At 43.0% G+C, this 26,767-nt stretch overlaps 1 protein-coding gene across 1 annotated transcript in view; it reads left to right on the top strand.

Moving 5' to 3' along the window:
* The window catches only part of ATM (ATM serine/threonine kinase), a 72,166-nt gene that overhangs the window by 14,513 nt on the left and 30,886 nt on the right, over positions 1-26,767 (top strand). Inside the window, exons 12-37 of the mRNA XM_075266101.1 lie at positions 276-371; positions 1,330-1,555; positions 2,234-2,359; positions 4,120-4,245; positions 4,411-4,500; positions 5,494-5,665; positions 6,286-6,482; positions 6,779-6,861; positions 8,052-8,207; positions 8,297-8,372; positions 8,645-8,775; positions 10,405-10,504; positions 12,261-12,437; positions 12,953-13,122; positions 13,432-13,675; positions 13,877-13,995; positions 15,091-15,217; positions 15,397-15,596; positions 16,856-17,033; positions 18,884-19,048; positions 19,237-19,369; positions 19,445-19,540; positions 21,539-21,710; positions 23,249-23,390; positions 25,053-25,232; positions 25,530-25,707. Of these exons, the coding sequence (XP_075122202.1) occupies positions 276-371; positions 1,330-1,555; positions 2,234-2,359; positions 4,120-4,245; positions 4,411-4,500; positions 5,494-5,665; positions 6,286-6,482; positions 6,779-6,861; positions 8,052-8,207; positions 8,297-8,372; positions 8,645-8,775; positions 10,405-10,504; positions 12,261-12,437; positions 12,953-13,122; positions 13,432-13,675; positions 13,877-13,995; positions 15,091-15,217; positions 15,397-15,596; positions 16,856-17,033; positions 18,884-19,048; positions 19,237-19,369; positions 19,445-19,540; positions 21,539-21,710; positions 23,249-23,390; positions 25,053-25,232; positions 25,530-25,707 (3,860 nt within the window). The remainder of the gene's footprint in view (positions 1-275; positions 372-1,329; positions 1,556-2,233; positions 2,360-4,119; positions 4,246-4,410; positions 4,501-5,493; positions 5,666-6,285; positions 6,483-6,778; positions 6,862-8,051; positions 8,208-8,296; positions 8,373-8,644; positions 8,776-10,404; positions 10,505-12,260; positions 12,438-12,952; positions 13,123-13,431; positions 13,676-13,876; positions 13,996-15,090; positions 15,218-15,396; positions 15,597-16,855; positions 17,034-18,883; positions 19,049-19,236; positions 19,370-19,444; positions 19,541-21,538; positions 21,711-23,248; positions 23,391-25,052; positions 25,233-25,529; positions 25,708-26,767) is intronic.

The raw sequence follows: 26,767 nt of genomic DNA, 5'->3' as shown, positions 1-26,767 counted from the left end.
ATGGCTGTACAACCTTTGACAGTTGTTAGCTGAATGTTCAGCATTTACTTTGCTTGGTCTCCAGGTCTTGACCATAAAGGCTGACCGTACCAGAATAGTACAGCAGTGTATTATATAGCTGAGCATGAGATTAGGCCATACACCTTTACTAGCTCTTAGACAGATTTTTAGTAGTATCTAAAGTATCTCTTTGTTTACCTTCTGTCACATACAAGTGTGAGCCCCGGTGCTCTGCTTACGCCATTGACTGGTTATCTGCTTATTTCCATCCTCAGGTACTTTTCCCAGCCATCCTTTCAGAAATCTCTTGTTAGCCTCACCATGAAGAATTCCAGCGCTGCTATGGACTATTTCGGAAGTTTTTTGGAGTGGTGAGTAGAAATGCATAAAAATAGGGCGAGTTTACACCGGCGCCCGGTCTCCGCTTTGTGGGTTTCTGTCGTCTGCCCAAGAAACTGGACAGGAGATGGAAAACGGCAGTCCGTTTTCAAACCCAGTCACTTGAATGGGATCGCAAAGTGTCCGCCCGTGAGCATTTTGTGCCTCTCCGCGGTGATACAGTCTTTTTAACCAGACATGCAGGACTTTGTGTTTGGTTAAAAAAAAAAAAAAAAAAATGGTTTTGCTGCGGAGAGGACATTGACTGCCGGTTTCCGTTTCCTGTCCAGTTTCTCGGGCAGAAGAAGGAAACCCACAAAGTGGAGACCGGGCACAGTAGGAATCCGCCCTTAAGATGATTTATGATGTGTTTACTTTCTGTATTTTTATGTGACTGTTACTAATATACAGCGACTGATTCATAAATACAAGTGCATGACCCTATTTAAAACTCTGGATAATGGAATGAATGTCTCACATGGGTTCATGTCATTCTATACAAATCACTGAACTAAGACAGCCATAAAGATAAAGAACCTGGGAACTGGGAATTGTTTATTTGTTTTTATTTGCATATATAGTAAAGTAATTTAGCCTTTTCCCCCGCCCTCCTGAAATCCTATCCCTATGTGTCCTATCCCTTTGTGTCCTGTTATACATAAATATGCAGCCTTTAGAAAGTGTTTTTAGATATATCTGAAGAAGAAGCCAGGAAGCTTTGAAATGTTATATTCTGTCATCATTATGAGTTAGCCATTAAAAAAGGTATCACCTACTGAAGACTTGCAAGTTTTTTGTTTTTTATACTAATATACAGTGTCTTTTCAACACATAAACAGTCTCGGTTAACTCTCTGTTGCGTCAAGTAACAGTCACGGTCAATTTCTCATTGTAAAGTTCATTGTTGCTGTTAACTACTTATACATCGGGTCTATTATTTTTTCTCTTCAGCTCACACCATCAAAAAGGAAGTGACCCAGCTGTCTTCTCAGATACTGAAGAACTCTATCTTGTCTCCTCTTTTAATGACATGAACATATTATCAGGTCGGCCGGATTCTGCAACTTTTCAAGAAAAGATCTCCCCTTGTCTCACTGTGCATCAGGGTCTCAGGAAGAAGCTGGAGCTCGATTTACTGACCGTCTCCGAGCAGCTACTCAACAGCTATTCCTCAGAGGTATAAGAGGCTATTGTGTGTAGTTCTTCTACTTACGCTTACTTGGTGCTAAAAGGTCTGCGAGTTTTTGTTTTGCATATTGGTGTTTGCTTTCTTTTTTCCTTGGTTTTCTATAAGGGTCTCTATATCATCCATTGTCTTTAACCCAGTTCTTCACCTTGACTTAAAGGGAGTCTGTCAGCAGGAAACAGAACAGTATCAGACTAATAACAGTACCTTGTAGGTCGGCTTCTACACATTATGCTTTCCAAAGATGTCTTTCTTATTCTGCATTGCAGCTCCATTTTCATTAAAATCTGCATTTTATTCATAATAAATATATATATATATATATATATACATATATTTTATGTATTCATATGCAAATCGCATATGTCGCATTTTATGTATTCATATGCAAATGCGCATATTCATACGCAAATGTTGTGTGGTCTTGAAACCCAACGATAGCCTGATTCTTAAAGGGAATATCCAGGACTCCTTGTTCTTTTGACACTGGTGACCTACATCTGATATTGGGATGGGCCATCAGTATTAAAAGGACATGTGATAACCCGTTTCAGTGGTTGATGGAGGGGCCGCCTGCAGAAGGGCCAGGACTGATGTATTCTCAAGATCAATGCATTAAAATCTGCATGTGAATGCTATCTTTATAGTCTTCTTTTTGGATTAACCTAGACTACACCTCCTGAATCCTTAGTCCGATGTGCGAGTCTCTTGACTGGAGTGTTAGCGTGTTACTGCCATGCACAAGTCATCAGTGAAGATGAGGCCTGCCAGTCCAGTCTCTTCCAGAAGGCCAAGGTAGGTGGTCATTTAGGCGCATGAAGGCCCCACCAAACTAGTAATTTCTGAAAATAGACAAAAATATTTGCTTGTTGGTTGCAAAATTGCACGTACTGAGAGAGGAAGGATTAAAGGGAAAGCTTCATTAGAAACTGATATATATATATTTTTTAAAAATTTTAAATATATTTTTATTTGTATTGTTGGTTTTGTATGTGACAAATATATTAGAAAAATTGAATATTCCAGTTTTTACACTGGCTGCTTAAGCACCTACAATAACATGATATGTAATGTTTCATTTTTCTGCTTTCCTGGGCAGACTGGGACAGAAGGAGCAGAGTCAGTTCATTGTTGAATGGCAGGGTGTTTGTTCTGCTAAAGGCCTAGATAGGGTAGAATAATAGAAAAATTGGTGGGGGTCCCAGTAATTGAACCCCTAGCAATTATAGATTTATCAACTTGTAGATTGTGTATGGGAAATTATAATGAGATGACTCTGTTACAGTCTATCCAGAAAAGCTGTAAAGTCAGCTGCAGAAAAATGAAGTATCAGCCTACTGTGGCCCCAGGTTGGCCACCAGGAAGACTGGAAGGTTACAAGATTTTATTTTTTTTTATATGGATAGTCATATCTTTAAACATAAAACAAAACACCTATGTTATATTTTTGCTTATAGTAAGAACTGATTTAAAGGGATTCTACTGTTAAAATCAAATTTTTTTGTCAATCACATGCAGGGATAGCCTTAAGAAAGGCTATTCTTCTCCTACCTTTAGATGTCTTTTCTGCGCCGCCATTCGGTAGAAAAATGGCCGCTTACACAGTAAGTAAGCGGCCATTTTCTTGTGGCCTCTGGGCATGCACAGTCGGCTCTGCCCGAGGCCTAGAAGTTTGAACCCAGCTCTGGAAGAAGACGTGAAGAGAAGGACGTTCCTGAAGGCGGCGCTGGAGAGTTCTCTCGCAGCATTCAGAACACCCCCAGTGCTGCGAGAGAACATATCTGTCTGTCAAGGCTCTTACTTAAAGAGGACCTTTCATGGTTTGGGGCACAGGCAGTTCTATATAATGCTGGAAAGCTGACAGTGCGCTGAATTCAGCGCACTGTCAGCTTTCCCAATCTGTGCCCCGAGTAAAGAGCTTTCGGTCCCGATACCGTAGCTCTTTACAGTCAGAAGGGCGTTCCTGACAGTCAGTCAGGTACGTCCTTCTTCAAAGCAGCGCCTATCGCGCTGTACAGTGTGAGCGGGGAGGAACACCTCCCTCTCTCTGAACACAGTGTTCGTCCATAGATGAGTATTATCAGGAGGGGAGGGGGCGTTCCTCCCCGCTCACACAGTACAGCGCGATAGGCCCTGTTGTGCAGAAGGATGTACTTGACTGACTGTCAGGAACGCCCTTCTGACTGTGAAGAGCTACGGTACCAGGACCGAAAGCTCTTTACCTGGGGCACAGATCGGGAAAGTCGATAGTGCACTGAATTCAGCGCACTGTCGGCTTTCCAGCAGTATATGGAACTGCCTGTGCCCCAAACCATGAAAGGCCCTCTTTAAAGTGGTGACCGTGTAAAAGGGCAAATCATCCAGTTATATCATATGTGACACTGTCCCTAAAAAAAACAAAAACAAATAGGGGTGTGGCAAACTAAAAGGAGTGGGATGTGACAACTCAATAAATTTTTGTGGGTGCCAGGTCGCCCTGAAATTCACATCTAGATGGTGGCAAGTATGGTGAAAGATTATTTTGCTAAATTTTAACTTATGCTTCTTCTTTCCAGCTGTTGATGCAGTGTGCCGGCGAGAGCACTTCCATATTAAAGGGAAAACTAAGTGAGGAACTCAAAATTGTATCACTGGGAGCTTTGATGTCCCAATGTCTGAACTGCGTCTGCAACTGCACAAAGGTAATGCTTATGGTGAATGCGTCTTCAGTATTTAAAGACGACCTTTCATATCCTCGGGCACCAAAGCCGACTACAGTGCGCTGAATTCAGTGCACATATATGTATCCGGTATAATGCAAGTTACTGCTTACACCGCTTACTACACTATTGCTTATGTATTTCTAGATGGGTCCTGCTCGATTCTCTACAGATCTGTTTCTTCGCCTCCTAACACCAAGAATGTTAACAGATTTGTGTGAAATATGTCGGCACTTAGTAAGTTAACTTAGTTATATTATACTTATCTTATTCTATCTAAACTACGATTTTTAGCCTATATTCTTTGTCTCATTGTTAGCTTTTACATTTTTTTTTATAAAACTAGGGATTCACAGCAACTTTTGGTCATGCAACCTTCAGATTGGGTTCAGATGGGGTATTTTGGTCAAGATTTTGAGGCGGAATCCACCTCAAAATCCTGACCAAAAAAATGGCTCCTATTGAAATTAATGGGAGCCGGTCAGCTCTTTTTTTCCGGGAGCGGTTTGTTCTGGCTCCCGGAACAAAGAAGTGACATGCTCATTCTTCAGGCGGATTTGCCTCACGACACTCCCTCCCGACTAGGCCCATTCATTTGGGCCTAATTCGGAGCGGAGTGCGCGATTGCAGTGCATCGGCATCCAGTCGCAGCTACTGATTTTTTGATCCGGAATGTGAGGCGTCCTCAGCCTCAAATTCCGGACCAAAATACCCCGTCTGAACTCCGCCTCAATGTTTCCTTGCAAAGGAATTGTGTGCAATTGTTTCACGTTATCTGTAGTTCACATCTGGATGAAATTTTACCAACAGATCTTTTTGGCAAAGAATTAAATTTTGTCAAATCGTTTTTATTAAAAAATTTGGACCATTGTTTGTAGCCAGCATGTATATACACTACATTGCGCGCTGCAGAATGCCATTCACTAGTAAATCTATCAGACTGGACCGGTTGTCTTACTGCTTGGTCTCCTCTCCTGAACGATCTTCTGAGCTGATTTATGATCAAATCTAAATTTAGAAGAACGTTTAGGAAAGGAAAGGGGTTAGATATTGAGTTGTCTGATTTGCTAGTGAATGGCATTCTGCAGCTTGCTAGGTATTGCATTAAATGCAAGCTGCCAAGGCCATATGGTTGTTAATAAAAATAAAAACTATTACAAAAACAGTATACATTGTTAAATAATAAAACAATAATCTAATATGTGTTCAAAAATATGAATGCATTTACAGGTGAGCAACAACGGCAACGTAGCTGAGGGCATGGATGGAGATCCCATGGATACAGACAGACAGGAGGCAAGAATGGATATAGATGACCAAGGAGATTCAGACTTCTTTGATGACCACTCTTCTACCGAAGCCACCGAAAATATAGAGGGTGGAGAACTACAGAATATTACTGGTAGGAAATCTGTCACCTTCTAAACCCATGAAAACCGAAAATCAGATTATTCCTGCCAAACACAAGACACGTAAGGCTCTATTCACACCACAGTTGACAGGTGTAAGAGATCATTATTGGGTTCAACAATAATGATAAGTCAGGGAGCACATCGATTAAAGAGATTTTTCTGGCTAAAATTATTGATGACCAGATTGGTCACCATTATTAGATTAATGGGGTCTGAAACCCGGCATCCCCATCGATCAACTAGTCTCCGCATCTGATACAAAGAGAATAAAGCAGGAAGTGGACAGCTCCGTTCTCTTTGTAGTGGTCAGAACAGGTACTGCAGCTCAGCTCTCATTCACTTGAATACGAACCAAACTGCAGTGACTCAGTTCAGCCACTAGAGAGAGAACGGAGCTGTCTGCTACCGTCTCCATTCTGTGTGTATCGGTGTACCAGGTTTCAGACCCCCACCAATCTGACTTTAATGGCCAATCTTCATCAATATTTTTGGACTGCAAAATCTTTTTGCTATAGAGAGATAATAGATGTATAGCATTGCGACATGCTTGGTAGGTCATTGCTAGGTGTTTGGATGGTAACATAGTGATGTTTTCTTTTTATCGCTCTAGGTGCCGTGAGTCCATTATCAGAGGAACATTTGACCAAACCTGAGATGGTGCTGTCCCAGACACTGCAGTTACTATGCTTCTGTGCATCTGCTGCCATAAGTCATAATGTGAATTTCAGACCTTCTGACATAAGGAGAAGACTCTTGAATCTCATTGATACCTCATTAGATACGAACAAACCGTTGCATCTCCGTATGGTAAGACGAGAGTGCTACCTCTCAGCAAACAGCATATATCACTATAAAGGCTTTCAATACAGAAGCCAGGGGATGAGTGAAAAATGCAGGATTTCACAGAAAGGAGACACAATGTGTTAATAAAGTATATTACAAAATGTATTAATGACACAAATGCTGGCAGAAAATCCAAAGTTGTCCCAAAGTTTAGTTATGCTTTACTAAAATGATGACCGGAAATGTTAATTTAGCAGATCAGAATAATGGTTTCACTAAACTTTTTAATATTTCTTACATTTTCCTTTCTGTTGTTGCAGTTCTTACAGCTGCTGAATGACCTGCCAGTGAAAGATGCTGCTCTGCCTATAGATGACATTAACATTGTGCTGAAATCTCTTCCGTAAGTTTTTCCCATCTAGCTTGACCTTTAGTTCATCACGCACATGACAGAACCATATGCATCGAGCCTGCCTGGCAGTCTGTATATTGGATCCCTTAGATTGCCTAGGAGGTAGCTCACACAACGGCTATGGTGCCCATAGTGAGAGGGCACAATGCTAAACTCTTGCTTCCCTACATATAGTCCAGGCATTTTCCTGCCACCACCATTATTAGTGCTCACTATAAGGGGATGTCTACAGTTTTCATTGAGTGGTAACTGTACAAATTCCCATGCACGGAGTGCCTCCTATTGGTGGCTGCAGGTAGTATTATCATAAAAGGGGTCATACAGAGAAGGTAACGTTTCCCTAGTAGTGGGGGCAGTTCTAACAAAATATAGCTATACTCAGCTCGTCCATTGCAGAGCGGCAGCCCCTGTTCTCCTCACTAGTCCGTGTTCTCAGCATTGCAGGATGACGTCACCAGTCACAAGCCATAGTGATTGTATGGATCCGGAGTCACGTGATGTCATCCTGCAGTGTCGGCAATACAGACCAGCGTGGAGAACAAGAGCGGTGACTCTGCAACAGAGCAGCAAATTCGTCAGAATTATTACAGGAAGGGGCTCATCATGGGGTCCTATGATATCTGGGTACACCCCTTAAAGGGGTTGTCCCATCACATCCTGCTAGTTTATATGGATTTAAGACTTTTCCTAAATGCATTGCTTTATCAAAACTGCTTTGTTTGGCCGCTATCTTAATTTATTCACTTCATTGTTTACACTCCATTTCTATGGCCCTTGGGATTATCTGCTCATTTGTCAGGTGATGTAGCTGCCTGCTCTCAGGAGGGGCTGGGAGCAGCTCTGAGCTGTTTGTGTCTGATAAGTAGCGGAGCTTCTCAGATAAGGGAGGTGAGAGCTCCGAGATTTCTGAGCTCTTATCAGTCGGTTTAATTGAATTTGGCTGATAAGGGCTGAGATAGGGAGTTACCTCTGTATGTAATGCAAGCTGACTCAAATCCAGCTCTGCTATACCATCTTCACACTGTGGTAATTCATTTACAACCAATCTTGTGCAAGTGAAACCCTGCCCACCAATGTGCCGAGAAAAGCAGGAAGTGAAGAGAGCACAACAGCCTGCAGGTTAGTGAACAAGCGTCTTGGGAATACCCCTTTAACCTCCATTGTTCTTACTCCTCTTGTAGAAATGTCTGCTCCACCTACAGGCGAGACCAGGAGGTATGTGCCAGCATTCTCAGAAGTCTCCTTCCTCTTATAAGGTGTTTGGGGCAGAATGAAGAGGACACAGAGGAGACGTCTGACGCAGAGGGCCAGCTCCTAAATGTCATCCACGCTTTCTGGTAGGTGTCCCAAACAGCGTGCGGACATGAAGTTATTTGTTATCACAGGTTGATTTCCATCTATTTTATACTATTCCTATTGTCCTTAGGCATTTGACCAAGGATGGAAAATATACAGCAATGGTCCGCGTGGCACTTGTCAACTGTATGAAGACTCTAATAGAGGTACAGAGTTAAAGGGGTTTTCCTATTTTATTAAGTTATATGACGTACAAATCAGTAGGATTCTGAACAATCAGGGTACGGGGGATGGGCAGCATGCACACCACTCCACTTATTTCCATAGGGGTACCAGAGACCCAGAGTACAGAGCTCAGTGATCTATGGCTCTCCCAGTGACATGAGGGACTTACCTTTAAATGCTATAGGGAACGTTTAGGGCAGTAGTACACGTTTTTTTATTTTAATGACTACTTCTTGCATGGTTTGTGTTACAGGTTGACCCTCAGAACAAGTGGGCCATCCTCAGTGTGGGAGAGACAGATCTTTCTGTAAGAGATGCATTCGCAGAGTTCCTTGCAGATACCCACCAGCAAGTCCGTATGCTAGCTGCCCAGGCTGCCAACAGGTAGAATTGTTAGCCTAACTGACTCCAATTCCAGCTTCAAAATAGAATGATCATTATTTATAATTTTACTTTATAATTATTAATATTGTATATTTAGACGTATAGTTTGTTACTTATTTACTTTTATAGCATGTCATTCTTTGTATCATTTAATAGTCACTGCTCCACTGATTCCAGCACAGTTGGAATTTTTTCTCTAGCCCCCACTGTTCCTGAGTAGTCAATGCTGTTAGTTTTGGTGCCTGATATACTATTCAGGCTCGGTACTGTCAGGGGGGCGGTGTCAGGCAGGAGCAGACAAGGGGTGTGATTCTGAGCTCTGACACTGGCTGCCTCTGATTGAACCTCTGAATCACGCCCCCTGCCTGACACCGCCCACCTGACATTACAGAGCTTACCGTATTTTTCGGACTATAAGACGCACTTTTTTTCCCCAAAATTTTTGGGGAAAAGAAGGGTGTGTCTTATAGTCTGAAGGTGGCGCCTGGCATCCGCTGTAATAGAGAGGCGGAAGCCGGTAAGTGATAGACGCCATTACAGGTGCCGGGGCCTGCGACATCGCTGCGCTCCTCTGCCCCGCATGAAGCCAGCAGCGGCAGGGGCTCCTCCGTGCCCCCGCCGCTGGCTTCATGCAGGGGAGAGGATCGTAGCGATGTCTCAGGCCCCGGCGTCTATCCCTCCCCGGCATCCGCCTCTCTAGTACAGCGGATGCCGGGTCAGTATCAGCGGCCCCTTCTCCCCGGTCCCCACCGGCCCCGTACCTGTAAAGTTGCAGGCGCCGACCTGTTCGGGTGACAGCCAGGAGCCTAATGAAGCTCCCGGGCCTGTCACTGCTATATATTAGTATTGCGGCTGGGTCTATGACCAGCCATAATACTAATACACAGAATGTCCTATAGACGGCAATACAGTTGTATTGCCGTCTATGGGACTTACGATCAAGTGACCGCAGGTTCAAGCCCCCGGGGGGAAATAAAATAGTAAAAAAAAAAAAAAAAAAAGCTTTAAAAATATGAAATAAATAAAAGTTCTAAATCACCTCCTCTTTTTTTTTCAATACAAGGTGATCTAAGCAATAGATATCCCCCAAAATGGTATAACTAAAAAGTACAGCTGGCCCCGCAAAAAAAACGCTCTATGCGTCCCCGTACAGCTGCAGGGTCACCTGTCAATGTGGCCTTGCAGCTGTTGCAAAACTACAACTCCCATATATTAAATATTTTACCAGTTTTTGCTTCAAAATTTTTTTTCCCTATTTTCCTCCTCTAAAACCTAGGTGCGTCTTATAGTCTGAAAAATACGGTAAATAGCACCAAAACTAACTAGTCTTGTTGCTCAGGAATAGTGGGGACTAGAGAGAAAATTCCAATTGTGCAGGAATCAGTGGAGAAGCAGCTATTAACAGATGCTAAGAACTGAAATTGGTGGAGGTCGTGAAAGGTTCCCTTTAAGTAAGCAGTATGGCTTGAGCTTTAGCAGTCATGCTTTGTTCTAGCTGATCTCATGGATTCCTTGTGTCAGGGAGAAAGGGCCATTGAAGAAGGGAGTACTGTTAGCTGCTATGTAGAGAGAATTATCTATGGTGCCCCACTGTCCTGCAATAACATCTCTTATATGACTTATTACCAGGCTCTTCCAGGATGTGACGTCTCAGGCTCTCCCCCTCAAGATGCAGCAGAAGGGTTTTAATAATGTCTACATGAAGGTCCAAGAGGGAATGTGCTACCTGGTATTCATCCATTAGTCTATCTACCTATCTCCTATCTATCTATCTATCTATCTATCTATCACCTATCTATCTATCTATCTATCTATCTATCTATCTATCTATCTATCTATCTATCACCTATCTATCTATCTATTTATCTATCTATCTATCTCTATCTATCTATTTTGTATATAGTGTAGTCTGATCCTGGAGTCATGTTTTATTCCACTTCCTATATTTTCTGCTGACTTTAATGAAATTGACAATACACCATAGGAGTGCTTGGCTGACACTTGTTCCTCCTGAGCCCCCAATACCCAACCATAAAGGATTGGCTGGTTTGGTCAAAGTTGCTAGGTTTGGCTGATGCTCATTTAACATGTCAGAATGCTTAGAAGAATCAGATGGAAGTAACATATGACTGCAGGATCAGACTACATGACATCAGGATCAGACTGTATATGATGTCAGGATCAGGCTACATATGATGTCAGGATCAGGCTACATATGACTTCATGATCAGACTACATATGACTTTAGAATCAGACTTCATATGAGGTCAGGATCAGACTATATATGATGTCAGGATCAGACTGTATATGACGTCAGGATCAGACTATATATGACGTCAGGATCAGACTATAGGTGACGTCAGGATCAGACTATATATGATGTCAGGATCAGACTATATATGACGTCAGGATCAGACTGTATATGACGTCAGGATCAGACTATATATGACGTCAGGATCAGACTATATATGATGTCAGGATCAGACTGTATATGACGTCAGGATCAGACTGTATATGACGTCAGGATCAGACTATATATGACGTCAGGATCAGACTATATATGACGTCAGGATCAGACTATATATGACGTCAGGATCAGACTATATATGACGTCAGGATCAGACTATATATGACGTCAGGATCAGACTATATATGACGTCAGGATCAGACTGTATATGACGTCAGGATCAGACTGTATATGACGTCAGGATTAGACTATATATGACGTCAGGATCAGACTATATATGACGTCAGGATCAGACTATATATGACGTCAGGATCAGACTGTATATGACGTCAGGATCAGACTATATATGACGTCAGGATCAGACTATATATGACGTCAGGATCAGACTATATATGACGTCAGGATCAGACTATATATGACGTCAGGATCAGACTATATATGACGTCAGGATCAGACTGTATATGACGTCAGGATCAGACTGTATATGACGTCAGGATCAGACTGTATATGACGTCAGGATCAGACTATATATGACGTCAGGATCAGACTGTATATGACGTCAGGATCAGACTGTATATGACGTCAGGATCTAACTACATATGATGTCAGGATCAGACTACATATGATGTCAGGATCAGACTACATGACTTCATGATCAGACTACATATGACTTTAGAATCAGACTTCATATGAGGTCAGGATCAGACTATATGTGATGTCAGGATCAGACTGCATATGACGTCAGGATCAGACTGTATATGACGTCAGGATCAGACTATATATGACGTCAGGATCAGACTGTATATGACGTCAGGATCAGACTGTATATGATGTCAGGATCAGACTATATGTGACTTCAGGATCAGACTACATATGATTTCAGGATCTAACTACATATGAAGGAGGGATCTGACTACACGCAGGATTTGTTTGTAATTCAATAATTTTTCTAGTTGATGCTTTTACTTATTTTGTGAATACAGCTCTTCTGTCCTTTTCACTATCTCCTTCTGTTCAGTCTCGCAGTGGTCAGGACCCAGAGGATCTTCCCGATGAGAAGTATAACAGAAACTCTACACTTCTTATGTTGGTCTCTGTGATCCTGTTCTCCAGCCCGGTGTGTGAGAAGCAGGCTCTATTTGCTATATGTCAGTCTGTGAAACAAAATAACCTGGATCCTCAGCATATCAAGAAGGTAAGTCATCTCAAAGGGTTAATGTACTGTATCTTAGGGAGAAGGGCGCATTCATATATACATACATAGTACCAAGTACAACAGCAGGTAATATATACACAAAACTAACACGATGACTGACCTGATATAAGTAGGAAATGGGACCCAGGAGACCTAGTTGTGAACTTTACCAACAGATGATCCAGAATTATTCTGTTCTGATACAAATATTTACTAAAACAATTTAGTAGAAGCCAAAAGACCCCCATATCATAGAGAGGGGCCAGACGAGTGGCTCTCTCAGGTCAGCTCTTCTCTGAAGTCCTATATATGTTAATAGAGAAAACCGCCTGCACAGTCACATCTTAATTCATACTGGGTAGGGGATGGGTAACCCAAGATATAAGCAAGTCCCTGTAATGGGATCCGATTCTATAAGGGATTTCTAGTATATCCTGTGGGAGATGGAAATGCCCCTGTATGTTATTTGTGTATATTTATGCCAACAATGAGGTGACATCTCTCCATACACACAGGTTTTAGAAAAAGTTTCTACCACCCTGGGATACAGAAATATGAAAGACTTCATGACCTCACATTTAGATTACTTGGTTTTTGAGTGGCTTAGAATGAAGCAACCAGAATACAAGGTGTCAACGTTCCCTTATACTTTGTTAGATTACCCCAATCTCCGAGATTTCTACAGGTTAGTAACAGTTAACACATAGTCTATCTATCTATCTATCTATCTATCTATCTATCTATCTATCTATCTATCTATCTATCTATCTATCTATCTATCTATCTCCTATCCTATCTATCTATCTATCTATCTATCTATCTATCTATCTATCTATCTATCTATCTATCTATCTATCTATCTCCTATCTATCCATCTCCTATCTATCTATCTATCTATCTATCTACCTCATATCTATCTGTCTTAGATTTGTCTGTTTCTTAGATAAATACTTCTCTCTCTTGACCTTTATGACCTTTCTTCTCCTCAATACAGATCATGCTACAAAGTCTTAATTCCACCTCTAGCCATAAGAAGTGAGTTTGATGAAATCAAGTCTATGGCTCAGTGCATTGAAGAAGACTGGAAGGTCCTGCTTGCTGATTGTTTCCCTAGAATTTTAGTGCATATCTTACCATATTTTACATCAGAATGTTCCAGTGACAGTGAGAAGACCAATAGGGAAGTTGCATCGAAGGTCTATGATTTGCTGCGAGATGACAACTGTTTAGGGACAGAGGTATTTATTTACTGTAATAGTTTCTCCTATTACTTCAGAAAGTCTCAAAGTCCAGAACTTGTTGCCATCTGTCTCCTTTATGCCACGTTAAAAGAACTTTGCAGTATAATAGATCAGTTTATAATAGTTTTTGGCTACGCCGAATACAAAGAAATACAACTTGTATTCTAATAAATGAAATGTGTTACGTATTCTTTGTAGCAAATAGACAACTTATTTCAGAGGAATCTGCCAGACATTGTTGTGGAGTTACTGATGACTTTACATGAGCCGCCAAGTGACGGAGAAGCAAGCGGGGGAGGGATTCTGCAGTACACAAGGTAAATCTGATGGGACAGAGGGTTAGCCGCACAATCCCTTCATGCAATGGGTTGGTGTGAATTTAGGTTGCACATTATCCTATAGGGACATTGTCCAACATATTGAAAAATCAGCCTCATAAAACACTTCCCAACTCTCCCATTCAGTCAGTGTGAGCCAGGAGCAGACTAGCTGATTTTTCACTTATTTCACTTTCACTTATTTTTCACTTTAAGAGAACCTTTCACCACCTCCACCAAATACAACTCTTTGCATCCTTCAATAGGCTCCGCTCTGCTGATACCGATACAGTTGGATTTTTTTCTCTAGCCCCCACCATTCCTGAGCAATCATTTCTGTAGTTGCTTCACAATGATGTTCTCTAATAACAGGTGGGCGGTCCCTGACTAGCTGCTTCAGCCTAGGACCGCCCACCCGGCCGCAGAGAGCATAACTGTGCTGAGACTAGCAGAATTGATTGCTCAGGAATAGTGGGGGCTAGAGAAAAAATTCCAACTGTTCTGGAATCAGTGGAGCAGTGACTATTGAAGGGTGCTAAGAGGTGAAGTTGGTGGAGGTGGTGAAAGGTCCCCTTTAAAAAAGAAAAACTTTCTAAATATTTTAACTAATACAAAACATTTGAGGGGTTTTCAAACACTTTAGTCTATCAAATCACTTTTATAGGGATAACCTTATTTAGGGAAGTTTTTGAGGTTTTCTCCCAGACCATAATTTATCATCCCAGATGAATGGGCCTAATCAGGAGGGAGTCTCGAGCTGTGAACCCAGCAGTGGAATCAACCACGGAATCCGGGGCAATATCAAGCAGGACGCTTTTATTTCCGCACGTTGCTGCTATCTCTGCCTCCTATTGAAAACAATGGCAGGTGGATATGGGAAGAATCTGCTCCGGATTCAGGGGCGAAATCCGCAGCAAATTCCTCCGTGTGAACACAGCCTTAGACTTAAAGGAGTATTCTGGTAATAATATTTCACACCTCACCTCCTATTTAGTGGCTAGTAACGTTGGTCAAATCTTTTATTACCTGTGTCTTCCTTGTAAGTAGTCTCATAATCTTAAATAAACTTCTGAATCTTTTGTTTCTTTTCTCTAGAGAACTGGATCCAGCTCCGAACCCTCCATATTTTTCTTCTTCCGTGATAAAAGCGACATTAAATTATATAAGCAGTTGTCACAAGAGCAAGCAGAAAAGTCTTATAGCCATTCTCTCGAAAACTCCTGTAAGTACACAATCCGCAGGATACTACAACTTCTGTGCAGATTGTTATCCCTATACATGATTGAGGCCTTGAAAGGAATCTGCACCCCAATTCCGCAGCTAATCCGCTACAACTGAACATAGCCTAGTGGATTTTACAAAAAGGATCCCGGTGTGCCTGATTATGTATTTTTTTTCTAGGACGCCTTCCAAAAGATATTGCTGTCCATATGCAAACAGGCTGCAGAAAGCAACAATATCCACAAAAAGCATCGTATTCTCATCATTTACCATCTGTTTGTTAATCTCGTATTGGCGGAAATTAAAGATGGCTTAGGTGGAGCGTGGGCCTTTGTCCTCAGAGACGTCATCTACACCTTGATCCACCATATTAATAGCAGGTATGTTTTTGATACTTGTGATGTGTATTTGTGTGTAGAGTAGATCAGATCCTTTTTCTTGTGTTGTGGAGTCTTACAGAGTACTAGGAATTCTGGGAAATGAATATACAAAGTTGAATTTAAAAAAAAAGTAAAACTCACTCTAGTGCTATCTTTTGAAAGGTAACTCCCTATAGATCAATGCCTGGTTTTCTAACAAACCTAGCAAGGCTGTCTGGAATTCCTTGTGTACAGAGTTTATGGTTTTTGTAGCTGCCCAAGACTCTACTGTCAGTCTATAGGGAGGCTGCTGGTGATGATGTTGACTCTCCAGCCTCCCTGCTCTCACCTCCCCCTGTGTACACACAGCAGACAGTGCTCACTGAACTTCCGGTGCTCGTTATTGGCTAATTTGCATATCAATAAAAGCGGGCTAATGCAAAAACGGCTGGGAGGATTAACAAACAAAAGGTATGTCTGTAATAGCCTTTCTAAAGGCTATGCAAATATATGCTTAGTTAAAAATGAGTTTTCCCAATGATAAAATCCCTTTAAGAGTTGTTTTTTTTGGCAACAAAATTGCACTTTGACACTTAAGAAGTATATTCACTCTGTACAGATGATCGGTCCAGGGGCTGGGTGTCACCCTCCCTATCTATCATATATTTATGGCCTATCTTGAGAATAGGCGATAAGAAAAAATCCTGGACAACCCATTTAGAGTATACCTCCAATTGTAAAACAACTATTCTGAAATGGATTGTAAAGATGACTATAAGAAACTCTGCAATACATCTTGTTAAAGAAATCTGTTTCCTTCTCCACTTATCGAGCTGAGTTACTTTTTACACTGAAGTGTATGGAGAAAGTAGAAGGCTGCTGAAAAAGACACACAAGTAACTACTAAGCTCTGCTATACTAAGTGAGGGTACATTTTTTGACACTGCTTTATTTCAAGGTAAGATTCCAGCACTGCACAGACTGAGGTAATGAATCTACTGGCATCTGCCGCTTTCTGCCCCCTCTCGTCTCCATAGACTTCTATATTTTGGGCTAAAAAGTTAGATAAACAGGAGGAGAGGAGCCTAAAAAGTGGTGAAGGAAACCAATTTCATTAATAAGATACATTACAAAGTTTCTTCTCTTCACCTGTACTATTCGTTTATATAAAGTCGTTGTATAATTGGAGGTTTGCATTAAGTTTGTGTTGCGGTCAATGTGTAGCCCCGGCCTTGTTCAGCAGTACCTGTTAGCGTTATTTTTCTTGTTTCTTATTGTAGAGTTATTTGCCCTAGCAGTGATGTTTGCACTCGCAGCACTCTGCTGTGTCTCGACCTGTTACATCGGGTGTGTAGAGTGGCCGTCACTTACTGTAAGGATGCACTGGAGAGCCATCTGCACGTCATTGTGGGAAGTCTCATCCCTCTGGCAAATTGTCAGACAGAAGTTCAAGAGCAGGTAAAATCTTGTTCCAATTTTGTGTATATGTAAGTTCACATCGCTGCTAAAGTTTACTGTTATTCTGATCCTTGAAGTTAACAGTAACAATTGTAGAGGTCTAAGGTGGTTGTGGGGTAATACCTAATTTCTTGGTGGTTTAGCAAGATGAAGGGGTTAAAGAGACCAGAAAATCCTTTTTGGTGGGGCCCTATGTTGCAAAAATATGTCAGTGGCCACAGCAGTGTCCTATCTCAGCCCATCATTAGCCGCAGCAGTGTCCTATCTCAGTCTGTCATTGCCCGCAGCAGTGTCCTATCTCAGTCTGTCATTGGCCGCAGCAGTGTCCTATCTCCGCCTGTCATTGGCCGCAGCAGTGTCCTATCTCAGCCTATCATTGCCCGCAGCAGTGTCCTATCTCAGTCTGTCATTGGCCGCAGCAGTGTCCTATCTCAGTCTGTCATTGGCCGCAGCAGTGTCCTATCTCAGTCTGTCATTGGCCGCAGCAGTGTCCTATCTCAGCCCATCATTGGCCGCAGCAGTGTCCTATCTCAGCCCATCATTGGCCGCAGCAGTGTCCTATCTCAGCCCATCATTGGCCGCAGCAGTGTCCTATCTCAGCCCATCATTGGCCGCAGCAGTGTCCTATCTCAGCCCATCATTGGCCGCAGCAGTGTCCTATCTCAGCCCATCATTGGCCGCAGCAGTGTCCTATCTCAGCCCATCATTGGCCGCAGCAGTGTCCTATCTCAGCCCATCATTGCCCGCAGCAGTGTCCTATCTCAGCCCGTCATTGCCCGCAGCAGTGTCCTATCTCCGCCTGTCATTGGCCGCAGCAGTGTCCTATCTCAGCCTATCATTGCCCGCAGAGTGTCCTATCTCAGTCTGTCATTGGCCGCAGCAGTGTCCTATCTCAGTCTGTCATTGGCCGCAGCAGTGTCCTATCTCAGCCCATCATTGGCTGCAGCAGTGTCCTATCTCAGTCTGTCATTGGCCGCAGCAGTGTCCTATCTCAGCCCATCATTGGCTGCAGCTGTGTCCTATCTCAGCCCATCATTGGCTGCAGCAGTGTCCTATCTCAGTCTGTCATTGGCCGCAGCAGTGTCCTATCTCAGCCCATCATTGGCTGCAGCTGTGTCCTATCTCAGCCCATCATTGGCCGCAGCTGTGTCCTATCTCAGCCCATCATTGGCCGCAGCAGTGTCCTATCTCAGCCTGTCATTGGCTAAACGATCAATTCCTGTGTGTCATACCAGACCAGGAAATGCAAAGTCTATTGGCAGAATGGGAGTGATTATTTAGTCATGTGACTGTCACTGCTTTAGTTTTTCGGTCATTTGTTAGACAAATTGGTACATTTTGGACAGACCCTTAGCCTCCTTGCAGACGACTGTGTGCTAGGTCATTGAGCTATTTGGGTTTTTCCTGGATTGCACACTGACCCATTCATTTCTGTCGGCCAATCCACATGACCGTGTATTACGCAGATCAGTCCGGTCAACAGTCCGGGCCGCAAAACTCAGGACAAGTCTTATTCCTGTCTGGTTTTGCAGACATGCTTCCATGGCCCCATTCATTCAATGACTAGGAGTTACAGAAGCACGGCCGGTGCACGGGCAGTACACGGAAGATATTTGATCACGGCCAGCGGGCAGCTCACAGTCATCTACAAGGGACCTTAAATTGGTTAATTTCAGGCTGTCCGCAGAGGCCACCAGGGGGAGCTCACGGTGTACAGATTTATATAGCAATGAGATTATTGAGGAAACCATCACATCTCTTCTCACTTTTCCCAGCTACAGCTCTTGCAAGTTGGCATCGACCACAATATAAATGACAATATTCCCTGTGTTTCTGTAACTTACCTACAGGTGTGCGACTTACTGTCCTTTCTGGTAATCGAAAGCCAAGACAATGAAAATCTCTACCACACCATTAAACTTCTGGACCCCTTCCCTGACCATCCCCTGTTCAAGAACCTGCGTCAGACTCAGCAGAAAATCAAATACAGCAAAGGAGCCTTCTCCCTGATAGAGGTAATGTCCCAAAGTAACAGAGACGTCTTCCTCGAATTTAAAGAGGACCTCTCATGATATGACATGTTATATACCATTGCAAAGCTGGCAGTGCACTGAATTTGGGCGCACCTTCCGTTTTGCAGAGATATATTTTGAGATTTTAGGTTTCCTCGTCTCAGTATCTAATGGTAATGTTTTCTCTCCAGGAAGTCAATCACTTTCTGTCTGTAAGTGTCTGCGATTCCCTTCCTCTTACACGACTGGAAGGACTGAATGACTTAAGAAAACAGTTACAGCAGCACAAGGATGAGATGAAAGAGATTGTGCGCAACTTCCAAGGTATTGTGCGATATGCAGGAAATTGTCCAGGGAATTGACTTTACTCAGAGTAACTGGAATATTGTGTCCACGCAGGAAATCCTCAGAATAATGTCATCCCGAAACTGGTGATGAGTCTCTTAGAGTTGAGTAAGAATGCGGCTGACCTGGATAATGGGAAAGATGTACTGGGTGAGTATGTGCATTGTCTCCTGGTAGTTTGGCATGTGAATAGACCCATAGAGAGAGATGGGTTTTAGAAAAGCCATCAAATGGCCATTATTGAATTGATCTAAAGATGTTTGGTTCATGAAAAACAGCATAGTCATGTGCATAAGGTCCGAGGATGAAGCCACACATTGTGAAAATGCTGCGTTTTTTTGGTGAAGATTTTGCTGTTGTGTTTTTTGAGGCCAAAGCCAAAAGTGGCTTCAAGTGCTGGGAAAGATAAAGGAAGTTCTTATACTTCTCCCTTCTGTTAAAGAGGACCTTTCATGAGTTGGGGCACAGGTGGTTTTATATACCGCTAGAAAGCCGACAGTGCGCTGCATTCAGTGCACTGTCGGCTTTCCCGATCTGTGTCCCGGGTAAAGAGCTAGCGGTACCGTAGCCTTTCACAGTCAGAAGGGCGTTTCTGACAGTCAGTCAGGACTGTCCTTCATCACAGCTGAGACTATAGCGCTGCACAGTGTGACCGGGGAAGAACGCCCCCTTCCTGATAATACTCATCCATAGATGAGTACTGGGGAGCACTCCTCCCCGCTCACACTGTACAGCGTGATAGGCACTGCTGTGAAGAAGGAAGTTCCTGACTGACTGTCAGTAACGCCCTTCTGACTGTGAAGACCTATGGTACCGGGACCGCTAGCTCTTCACCCAGGGCACAGATCATGAAAGCCAACAGTGCACTGAATTCAGCGCACTGTCAGCTTTCTAGCGGTATATAAAACCGTATATGCCCCAAACCATGAAAGGTCCTCTTTAAATCCACTCTTGGCTTGGCTCTAAAAATCACAGAAAAATCTGCAATAAAAAATGCAGCTTTTCTGCTATCTGTGGCCTTAGGCTAAGTTCACATCTGCATCAGTCTCTGTTGGAGACTCTGCTGACGAAACCGCTAAAAATCGGCAGAGAGAACAGTCCTGTATGGGGGAATTTTTTCTCCACCACTTTACAGCAGATCCCATTATAGTCCATCTGTATTCGATGTTTCAGTGGTCTGGGTCTCCATTGTTTAGGTCCCCTGACAGAACCCAGTGATGGAAACCACAGCACAGATGTGAATGTAGCTATAGGGTGTGTTCACACGGAGTTTTTTGCAGACGGATATTGACATGGTATCCGCCTGCAAAAATGGCTCCCATTGACTACTAGCTAGCGGAAAAAAGAAGCGAGATGCCCTATCTTACCACGGATCCCATGGCTGATTCGAGGTATGCTCTTGTTTAGGCTCATTCATTCGGACCTAATCAGGACCGAGATGCCGCAACAGAATACAGATGCTACGTCAGCATCCCATCATGGCAAGTTCACACGGCGGAAAAGGTTTCCACCACCTTTTCCTCCGTGTGAACATACCCTTAGGGTGCATTCACACTACGTAACGCCAGCGTGTATCATAGCCGTACACGCCGGCGTTACAGCAGGGCTGCCGAACACTTCCCATTCATTTCTATGGGAGCCGGCATGCGAGCGCTCCCCATAGAAATGAATGGGCTGCTTCTTTCACTGCGAGCAGTCCCATTGAAGTGAATGGGAAGTGCCGGCGTGTACGGCTGTGATACATGCTGGCGTTACGTAGTGTGAATGCCCCCTTAGTCTGTTTCACAGCAGATGCAATTATTGAGGATCTGCCCCTGCACCATCCAAAGACCACTGAGCTGGGCAGTAGTATCTGCAGATTGTAGAAGAGTCCAATGCCATAAAGACAATACATAGAAGACTATAAAAGCAACAAAAGCTGCATCAGCGAAAACACAATTATTCTACATAAATGATACGTGCGATAATTTGGGTTAATCCCCTCCCATCCACATTACTGGTAACTTCCCCATCTGTTAATAACATCATCTGAGTCCACGGATCATTGAGTCCGCCATTACAGCTCTGCTATTCCATAGGGTCTCATTAAACTCTATTAGGATTCCTGACATGGTAACCGTCTACTGTCTTACACGCTGTCGTTTGCAGAAGCCGTCGGGAGCTGCCTCGGAGAATTGGGACCTATTGACTTTTGCACCATAGCACTACAGCACAGGAAGGAGCTGCTCTATGGCAAAGCTGGGGAGGTTTTTGAAGACGAGGCGCTGCAGTGTGTACTTGTTATCCTGACATTAATAAATAATGCCCTGACAGATCACTGGTGCGTATCTCCCCGCAGTCTGCTGGTGTCACACTAAATACCATAATTCACATCCATGCTGAGCTACGTCTCTATTAAACTGACACTCACAGATCGGCGGATTCCTCTCTACTAGTTTTCCTTGTAATAATCCGTCTGTTCAGGGTGTGATTATTGCTTGTACTATGATGGTGGATAATCCCATTGACGCCATGATTTCAGATATTTAAAGGGATATTCCCGTATTATAATTATGTTATATTCTGTATTATTATTGTATGTTAGGGACTATGATTGGTTATTGTCCAACCACTGGGACCTTCATTGATCCTGTCAATAAAGGGAACTGCAACATATTATAAAATAAAAGGGATATGTCACTACATTTTTGTTTACCAGTACTGCATCACTCTGGTGACTAAGCCATCTTTACTTAAAGGGATCCTATCATTGGATACCCTTTTTTCTTCCTAACATGTAGGAAGAAAGGCTATTCTTCTCCTACCTCTAGATGTCTTCTCCATGCCGCCGTTCGGTATATAATCCCGTTTTCTTCGGTATGCAAATGAGTTCTCTTGCAGCACTGGTGGCGGTCCCCAGCACTCAAACAGCACTGGGGGGTGTCCCCAATGCTGCGAGAGAAATCTTCAGTGATGCTTCTATCTTTTTCTGGACCTCTCCGTTTCTTCTTCCGTTCTGCATTTCAATCTTTAGAGCCGACTGCACATGCCCAGGCCACTAGAAAATGGCCGTTTACTCAGTAAACTGGTGTAAGCGTTCATTTTCTTGTGGCCCACTTACACTGTAAGCTGGTGTAAGCGGCCATTTTCTTGTGGCCTGTGGGCATGCGCAGTGGGCTGTATCCGAGGCCTAGAAGATTGAAACCCAGGACGGAAGAAGACACAGGGAGAGGGCGTTCCAGGCGAAGATAGAGGCGTCGCTGGAGATTTCTCTCACAGCATTGGGGACGCCCCCAGTGCTGTTTGAGTGCTGGGGACCGCCCCCAGTGCTGACAGCACTCATTTGCATAAAGAAGAAACTGGATTTCTACCGAATGGCGGCGCGGAGAAGACATCTAAAGGTAGGAGAAGAATAGCCTTTCTTAAGGCTATTCCTACGTGTTAATCAGAAAATAAAGGGTATCCAATGATAGGATCCCTTTAATGGGCATTTCTGGGACTGTGATACCGAGCTCCACTTCCATGTCTAAAGAAGTGACATCACGTCCATTTGTCAGATGGCTACACTGCAGCTCAGTCCCATTCAAATTAATGGGGCTAAACTCTAGCATGACCATATGACCAAAGGAGGTAATCTAACTTCATGAGAAGAGGAAGTGCAGCTCAGTATCCTAGTCCTGGAAAAGCCCTTTAAGTAAGGCTGTACCCCCTTTAATCTAAACATACATGTGGGTCCTGCTAATATAGTAATATTTGTCTCCAGAGAATACTCTGAATGACTGGGACTAGCCTGCGGCTTGCTGTTTTTGGGCCGATATCTCATCACTGACACCCTGGTTAAAACGAAGTTTCCTTCTCGCCTTCATATCTATTTTTTAGTATCCACGTCCGCTCGGCCGCCGCTACTTGTTTGAAGAGTATTTTGGCCACAAAAACTGGTTGTCAGTTTTGGGAGTTGTACAAAGACGTTGGCGACCCCATGCTTGTGTACCTGCAACCGTTCCGTATTCCAAAAAAGAAGGTAAGTGAAATTCAGCTGCAGCCAGCAATGGAAAATCTGGTGCACGTAAAGATAATCGAGTTGTGCGCTAGTCATGGAGCGCTCTATGTCATGGTGTGGATTTGCAATTACAATTCACATTCTCCTGTTAGGGATTAGGAATGGATCAGTCAGCTCCATAGACGTGAACGCATCATGGAAAGCGAGTGGATGTCATCCGGGTACATTCCATGATAAACTAGGCCCCCAGCTCGGATACACAATCGCTTGTGTGTCAGGTGGTTAACGCCTCACCCTTTGGGAAACACAGCTATGCATGTGTAAGGGGAGACACATTGGGAGAAATAGCACCTACCATATGAGACAAAGCTCGGACAATAGGTGGTGCTAGAGGATCAGTTTTCCTTTCTGTTTCGGAAAGAGAGCTCTTGTATATTGCAAAGAAGTTCTCCATGAATCTTAAAGGGAACCCATCAGCTCGATTTAGGACATTAAACCTCCCACGGAAGAGAATCCGCCTCAAAATCCAGCTGAAAAAACGCCTCTCATTTATGTCAATGGGAGTCACTAGCAGTTTTTTTTCCCTCTAATGTTTTTTTTTCATCTAGTGGGAAAAAAGGCGACATGACCTATCTGCAGGCGGATCTGCCTGGAAAAACCCATTGAGGGAGCCTTCACACGGAGTAAACGCGTGTGTATTTTTGCAGAATACACGTGTAAAAATAAGACTCCCATTGACTTCAATGATATTTTTTTACACGTGTAGAAATACGCCTGTAAAATGTCATTGAAGTCAATGGGAGTCTTATTTTTACACGTATATTTTGCAAAAATACAAGCGCGTCTACTCCGTTTGAAGGCTCCCGAAGGGAAAAAACGTGACACGGTTTATGCAAAAACTGCTAGCTTTTTTTTTAAAGAGAAGTTTCCAGGTTGATGCGTATGCTGGAGCAAGAAAAAGTAAAAACGCCTCAAAGAACTGTAAAAAAAAAAAAAGTTTCCTAATTCCTGAAACAGATTTTTTCAGCTTGCTAAAAACTCTGTGTGAATATAAGGGTATGTTCGCATGATGGAAAATGGTTTCCACCCTGTGAACTTCCGCGTGGCTAACCACGACAGGATGCCATTGCACTCGATGTCTCGAGCCGCAGACACTGGAGCTGACTCAGCCGCGGAATCTGTGACAGATAGGTCATGTCGCTTCTTTTTTTCCGCTAATAGCTAGTGGAAAATAAGCAAGCGGCTCCCATTGAAGTCAATAGGACATCAAAATTCGACATCAAAATCCACCTGCAAAAAAACTCTGTGTGAATATATCCTTAATGTCCCACATAGCCCTGTTTTTTTCCTGCTTGAGACCACATTAATAAAAGAATCCTTCATTCTTACATAGAGGTGAGTTTGATCTCTAGTGCTCCTGGAGCTTGGACCCTGAACCCAGGGGGTACTACTTTGGCCTCACTGAAAAATCTGCACATGCGGCCTGAGTATAGCCACTGGGTAGGTATAAAGTTGATTTTTTAAATCAACTATTGTATAGGAAGAAATGTGTTTTTCTATTCTACCACAGGGGTCCAAATACTTATTGGTAGACGGTGTACCCTATCCTATAGAGGTGTCTGGAAAGAGGTTATTCCCTTCTCCCAAAAACAAAAGTCCATACAACTCTCTTGACCCTTTTAGGTCCTTCAAGGAGAAGATCTGCATCAAACAGATGGTCTGTTTCAAAGTGTGGATGATCACAGTTTATGGATTCCCCAAAATGGCAGCCACGAGGACTGGATCAAGAGCTTGACTTGCGCTTTACTTAAAAGTAGTGGAGTGAGAAGTGAGGTTCTTCTTTTATTGGAACCGATGTGTGAGGTGAGTTATGAATCCATGGTATGAGTTTCTTGTTGTTATGACTAGGTCACCGGGACTGATTTTCTTGACTACATTGCAACTTTTTGCCCAAATTTTTTCCAGTCCTAAGAATAGTGGACCTGCAGCTTTCAGGAGTATGGGGGGCACTAGCTCCCCTATGTACTCCAAATGAATGGAGCAATGATGTGTAGTCGGACCCTGAACACTTTATTCCCTATTCACCTCAGAATTGTTGTTATATATTCCCATATTACATATGATGCATATATGTAATTTTTGTTTCCCTGGACTTTCTAGGTCAAAGCTGACTTCTGCCAGGCTATGTTGCCTTATATCATACATAATATCTTACTTTCTGACCCCGATAACACATGGCGGACGCTTTTATCAAAGCATATCCAGGAGTTTTTCAAATCATGCTGCCGTCCTACACCGACCTCCAGCCGATCCGCCACTCCAGCAAGTTCAGACTCAGGTACGCCGTATATCATTCTTACATGTTTGCTGTGTACATGGGGTGCCTCAAGTTTTTGCATGCTTGCTTTTGCAGAGCCAGCGTCATATGTGTGGGGTCTTGCTGGGCAGCCTGCCCTGGTGTATAAACCTTCATAAATGATGTCCTATCAGTTTTTCTGTTGCTAATATCCCATTATGCCTGCAGCACATTTTACTTTTCTCCTTGATGCAGAAGGTGTGTACATTACAGAACAGTCCTCCCCCCCATGTATTATTACTACTACTACTGGTTTCTTTACATGTCATTTTGCCAGGAGTAACTGTACAATAACAAGCACATAGCTGAGAAAAGTCGAGGGGAACATCATATAAGAAGTTCAGGAACAATGAACTGCAAATCTATTTTATGATGCAACTAAAACAATACAAATACATAGTAGACTTTTCTAACATTGTAAGCTGTGAAATGCTGCAGAATGTTTTCTGGGCAGTGTTCAAAGAAAGCTAAGTACAGGCATGAACAAGCTAAGAGGAGAGGCCAAGCCCTCCCCACTCCATTCACTGTGTGAAGAAAACCAGCCCCATCACTGTGAACCAATCTTCAGTTTCAAGGTAACTAAGGACGGAACTTTCCTTGTAACAGGGAGTGAACAGCAAATTAACTAGAAATGAGATTCCTTATGGGAGCAACTTTAGAGTGTTTTGTTCAGGCAGAAAACGGCAACATTTTGAAATAAAGTGCATTACATTTTGGTCCAGAATCACATTCTCTACGAAATGAGACTAAGTTGTTGGAAAACGTAGTGACCATTTAAGTATGCTATGCTGTTATGAAATAAATGTCCATCCGTCTGTATTGATTCATTTCATGATGCAGGGTATCTGTATATGGAAGGGCTCTGTTTCTTGGATTTGGTAAATAATATTATCCAGGCTGTCACCACCAGGGAAGGTTACTAAATATAGGTATATACAGGTAGCATTGAACAGGCAGGCCTCAAAGGGAATAATATGGTGGGACTATGGCGCTCAGTCTTTACTGTGTCCCCTGTAATTGCACTGCTGTTGAGACGTCCATC

The sequence above is a fragment of the Leptodactylus fuscus genome, chromosome 2 (assembly GCF_031893055.1).
Source record: "Leptodactylus fuscus isolate aLepFus1 chromosome 2, aLepFus1.hap2, whole genome shotgun sequence".
Classification (NCBI taxonomy): Eukaryota; Metazoa; Chordata; class Amphibia; order Anura; family Leptodactylidae; genus Leptodactylus; species Leptodactylus fuscus.
Note: the sequence above shows the minus strand (reverse complement) of the source record. Positions and strands in the feature narration are given on the sequence as shown.